Below are 5,729 nucleotides of genomic sequence, written 5' to 3' on the forward strand. Positions count from 1 at the left end.
GCGGCGGCAACAATATTACAGCGAGAATAAAAGTTACTCCTTCTTTCTTTGTGTGAACATTTGGGCGGTGTTATGCAAATCTTCCCACATAGTGATGTAGGTATGTGGGGCGTGTTAGAACGAGCCGTTTTAGGAGGGCATGGTTGACTCTTAACTTTTCTAAAGAATATCTCTTTGGATTTGAGACTTTAGTCTTTGCAACTTTACAGATCTTCTTTATGCACCAAGAGCTTGTAACGCTCCAAAGAGAAAGGAAAATTTGAAATCGCATCATATGACCCCTTTAAGCTGGTCTAAACTGGACTAAACTAATATGTTTTATTTTTGAATATCTCCATTAAATGCCTTTGTTTAAATTTGCAATTGTCTTCATGCAGAGAAACCAGACAGTGTGTTCATAAGTTTAGTGAATCACAGCAGTCCAGTGGCGGAAGGAAGAGAGTACCATCTACAGTGTGAGGTGCAGAACGTCGCACCCGTCCAGTACCTTGTTTTACGTTGGTACAGAGGAAAAACTGAGGTTTACAATCACTCATTCTCAGAGTTATCACCTGCAACACCAGTCCAGGTGTCCTCCACCTTGCTGATTGTCCCAAACAGAGCTGATAACGGTGCTCAGTACAGGTGTGAAGCAGAGCTGCAGCTGGGAGCAGAAGGACCTCAACCTCCTGCAACAGTTCAGTCTGACGTTCTCAGCATTGCTGTTCAATGTAGGTGAATAAAGGCAACAATTAGTGCAAACATTTTATAGCTATTAATGTTAAATGTTTGTTTGTTTGTTTGTTTTTTAAATCAGACCCGCCTGACTTCCGCAGTCCAGAGGAAGAGATACTGAACATCGGTGAGGATAGTGAAATGATGCTGGATTGTACTGCGGAGGGTAACCCACCTCCTGTGTATATCTGGACCTCCTCAAACCTTCAGGAGCAGGCTGATAATCAGGCTGTTTTGAGAGCTGCATCCTTTGGCCCAGGTGTATATACATGTACTGCGTCCAATATCCTGGGGAAAAAGAGCAAACAGTTTGTCATCAAGCACAAATCCAAAGGTGAGAGCAATAAAACACGCTAGAAATGTAAATGTTAATGCATTTTTCTTTGTTTTTAAATCAAGGCAACATGATGCACTTAGTTACTTGAGTTCTCTCTTAATATTTGTCCCCGCTAATAGTTTGTCTAGCCAGTTTTAAATTGTTCATTCATTAAATGCAAAATGTCTCTTACAAATTCTTGTCATGCCACCAAATAATTTAGCAACACAAGATGTTTTCAGTTGTCAAAACTTTAGTTTTACTAATAGTTAAAATCTAAAATCTAAAAAAATCTAAAGAAGCCTAAAATATTTTGCAAAGCAAAAACCTATGCAGTAGTTTTACTGCAAACAGCTACAAACCACAATCTTTATTCATGCACTGCCCCAAGCTTCTGAAGCCCCTATGTATTTTTTTTTTACAGTGTAGCTTTGTAGTACCATTCACTGAGTTGATCCGCTCAGCGTACAGAAACTCCCAAAAGAAGATAAGACATTCCACACATTTTATTTCAACAGATACAAACAGATGCAAACAGCATACAACCCTTGTAAAAAGGACACTTTTGCAGTTTTTAAAAGAATAATAATTATTGAAATAATAATCATGTTTTTCAAACACTTTGCATTGCAATTAAATGAAAATGTATTATAGTTTAAATTTATATTAAATGCAATTAGCTGAACTTTAGAGTGTTTTTTGGCACACTTACATAGGACATAAGTGTATGTTTAGTTTCATAATTACTTCAATTATCCTTGAAATATGGTTAAAGTGTACTGCAGAATGTACTAACAAGCATTTCATGGTAAACTAAAATATACTTTAATGCCACATCTATTGAATCTTGAATGTCATGTATATAAATATATTTGTAATTACACATTTGTCATTTTGTAAGTTGCAATTTAGTACATTTAAAATGTATTAACTTTAAGTGTAATATTGAAGAAACATTCAAATAAGTTTACTTTTTAAAGCACAACAACATTTATAAAAACACAATACTTTAAAATGTACTTTAAAACTTTTAATTCAACAGTATCACAAAGTACACTTTTTTAATAGCGCTTATTTTCACCTCACACTGTGATTTACATTCCTTATGTTGTGTTTGTATTTTATTTTATTTTTTAGTTTGTTTCTTGGTTTCTTGTTTCCTGTGCTGGTTTTGTAGCCTCTCTGTAGATTTGTTGTTGATTGGTTTCCCCTGTCTCCCCAAGTGTATGTCTGTGTATATATAGCCCTTGTGTTTCCTATGTTCTTGGTCAGTTGTTATTCATGATTTCTGTTTTGCTTGTTCTTGTTTTGCTTCTTTATCATTAAAAGTTGTGGTTATATCTTCACCTCTCTTCTTCTTTAAATATATACCACAACAAATAGTCTGTTCTTCACACAATGCTTCAAAAACCCATGGTAGAGATGGACTAACATGCATGCTTAGAGATTTGCAGTAAAAATTCACATGAGTTTTGAGTGAAGAGTGTAAATGCCAGTTTTTTGGGTGGACTGCTCTTGTCTTTAATGGCCTCCCAACAGTAAAAAAAAAAAACGTTGCTTACATGCATGATGGCTGCAACAGAGGTTAGTGCTGCTCTGCAACAGGAAGCATAACAAGAACAGGATTTCCTGTAACTGCTCTCTCAGATCCTCCCTCTGTCGCAAGATACCTAGTCATGATCACTTTTTATTGTTACAGTTATTGCTGTATATTACAGATATTGCTGGTAAGATCCTCCTATTTGTGTACAATACCTCCTACACCTTGTTTTCAGATCTACATTAATGAGTTTTCAAATGTCTGTTTCTGTGTCCTGCTAAACATTTAGGCAATGTCAAAACAGCAGACAATCAAATGTTTCATGAGCTTTTTAATAATGCTAATCTGCAGTTCACCATTAATGTGTGTTTTACAGCTGTTTCAGTCCAGAGACCTTGAGAACGAACCGAAGATATATAGTTCTAGATGGTACGCTCAGGACTTTCTGGACGTGGGAGATCAAAATCTAGCTTGGCTCTTTGTTACATTTTAGATGTTTTTAGGGGACTCTCTTTTCAGGGGTTATGATTTGTTAAATATGAGAGTCTAACCTACATAAGTGTAAAATCTATCCTAGTAAGCTTTATTAATTTTAACAGAGCATTTGTATGTTCCATGGCACACTGTGATGGCTCTGACATTTTAATGTTTTTGTAGATATTTACTCACCCAATAATAAAAAATTATAAAAACAGTACAAAAGATAAAGCATGTTCTGTTTGGGTAGGGTTGTTGTTTGTTGTTGTAGTTGTTGTTGTGTGGAATTAGTATTTGTGTCATTTGTGTTATTTATCAAATCAGGAGTAAAGGAGCTGCTATTCAAATTTTTATTTTCTCAAAATTTGAGAAAAAAAAACATTGACAATTTGAGGAAACTACTAAATTATTACGTAATTTGGAACATATAATTAAAGGAATAGAAAATGTACTCACCCTCAGGCCATCCAAGATGTAGTTGAGTTTGTTACCTTAATTGGAACAGATCTGGAGAAACGTAGCATTACATCACTTGCTCACCAGTGGATCCTCAGCAGTGTGAATGGGTGCCGTCAGAACAAGAGTCCAGACTCACATAAAGGACTCCTATTTTCCCCCAAAGCAAGGCTTTGAAGATTAAAACATCCTAATGATAGATTTGTACAAGCACACAACTTCACAAGACATTAATTGATGGACTGGAGTTGTGTGGATTATTGTGATGTTTTTATCAGCTGTTTGGACTCTCATTCTGACGGCACCCATTCACTGCAGAGGATCCATTGATGAGCAAGTGATGTAATGCTACATTTGGCCAAATCTGTTCCAATGAAGAAACAAACTCATCCATATCCTGGATGGCATGAGTAAATTTTCAGCAAATGTTCATTTTTGGGTGAACTATTCCTTTAAATATCTTGCACTATGATGTTACAGTACTTAATAGTTTGATCCTATGTTAATTTTGTTACTTCAGCACTTAGCGATTCATTTTTGTGACAGCTGTGACATGTAGATGACAGATGCATCAATTGATGATTTACAGACTCCTTTTGCAATAATTTCTAGTCTAGTTGTGTAAACATGGTGTTTGGTTTTATAATAGAGAGGTTTGCAACCAAATACAGGAAATACCATTACATTTTCTTGGTTGAGAAACCTGAGGTCAGCCAATTTGCTTTCAGGAAAAGGATTGAGGACATTTCATTTGAAATTGCATCCTCTGAGTTTGCCTACAACTCTGGTTCAGTTGTTCTAAAACCAGTAGATAACTTGCATTTTATAGGCATACAGGTTCCCTTGATTCTTGTTTCGATTTATGAGTAAGCTAAATGAAGGCCTGTGGTATAGCACTGTTATATACAAGTAAACTCCTAAGCAGCTGTGATATTTACATTTACATTTAGTCATTTTGCCGACGCTTTTATCCAAAGCGACTTACAATTGGGGAATACATAAAGCGATTCTTCTTAAAGAGGCAAAGAGACACAGGAAGTGCTTGAAATACCAAGTTTTAGGCATTGTTCAAATAAGTACAAGCTAGAAAAGGGAAGGAATAAATAAATGATATATAAAGACATGTATAATTTCTCAGCGAATATTGCTATATCTGTTAGGTTCTAGGGATATTTGATGGGTGATCAAAGAATAACGTACAGTTATTGCCCATATCTTCGTCAATTGCTGAAGGTTGTATCATCAGCCCACAATCTGCTGGCCTTTCCTTGAGTGAGTGTTTGTTTGTCGAATAGCTCCCTCTAGTGGTTTTCAGCATCCCTTTATCAAATCAAATCTAAAGTATCTTCAAAAGGTAAAAAAGAAGCCTCGTGTTTTAAAGAGAGTGGAAGGAAATGTGCAATAAATACAAGATCAAACATTACATGTGAAACTTTACATTAAAGTTATACAAATGTGATTTAATCTGTGAATTAAAATTATTAATGATTTTAATAATTTATATATAAAGAAGAAATAATATAGTGACTTAACATAAAAATTATCATAAAGCCAATAAATTAACCATTAAGTTAATTATCAAAGGTTAATCTATCTATCTATCTATCTATCTATCTATCTATTTAAACCAAAACAGGAAAATGTTGCGTCACTGAATTTATCAACGAAACATCTATGGTTAATAATAATAATAACAACAATAACAACAAAACATAGACTTAATGTATTGATATATGTTTGGTTAAAAACATTAAACAGCTGTATTGTGTTGCCATTTTTTATCTTCCTCTTTTAGGTGCATCGACTGTGTGGGGTTTTATTGAATTTATTTATAAATCTAACATTCTGTAAAATTATATTTCAAAATATATAGTTCAAATTATATAATTCGAAATCAAGACTGATTCATTGATTGATTTTCATTACATTAAATTAGCTTTATATTAGTAGGTCTATAAAATAAAAAGTGAATAATCATACCTAAATTATGCCTAAATTATAGGCTATCTAAACCTTATAATTTTGTGTGTGTTTAGGGTAAAATATTTGGCATTTACAGTAAGAGCTCTTAATTTGAAGAGCTCGCGGACGAAACACTTACTGGCGGTGTCTCAATACCGTTCGAACTGACTACGCACACCGAATTTTGAACACGCCCCTGTCGTTTCCCCATAATTTCTAAGTAGGCAGCTCACTAGGTGTTGGAACGCAGTCTCTGAACGCAGC

At 34.7% G+C, this 5,729-nt stretch overlaps 1 protein-coding gene across 1 annotated transcript; it reads left to right on the top strand.

Moving 5' to 3' along the window:
• Positions 1-373: 373 nt before the first annotated feature.
• LOC107754045 (pregnancy-specific beta-1-glycoprotein 5-like) lies at positions 374-3,253 on the top strand (the record flags this gene model as incomplete). The annotated part of the gene is made up of 3 exons (XM_016570361.1): positions 374-710; positions 797-1,048; positions 2,947-3,253. Coding segments are annotated over 3 exons (612 nt in total), but the record flags the coding sequence as incomplete, so codon positions are not given.
• Positions 3,254-5,729: the final 2,476 nt, after the last annotated feature.

The sequence above is a fragment of the Sinocyclocheilus rhinocerous genome, unplaced genomic scaffold, assembly GCF_001515625.1.
Source record: "Sinocyclocheilus rhinocerous isolate Xijiao unplaced genomic scaffold, SAMN03320098_v1.1 scaffold292, whole genome shotgun sequence".
NCBI classification, from domain to species: Eukaryota; Metazoa; Chordata; class Actinopteri; order Cypriniformes; family Cyprinidae; genus Sinocyclocheilus; species Sinocyclocheilus rhinocerous.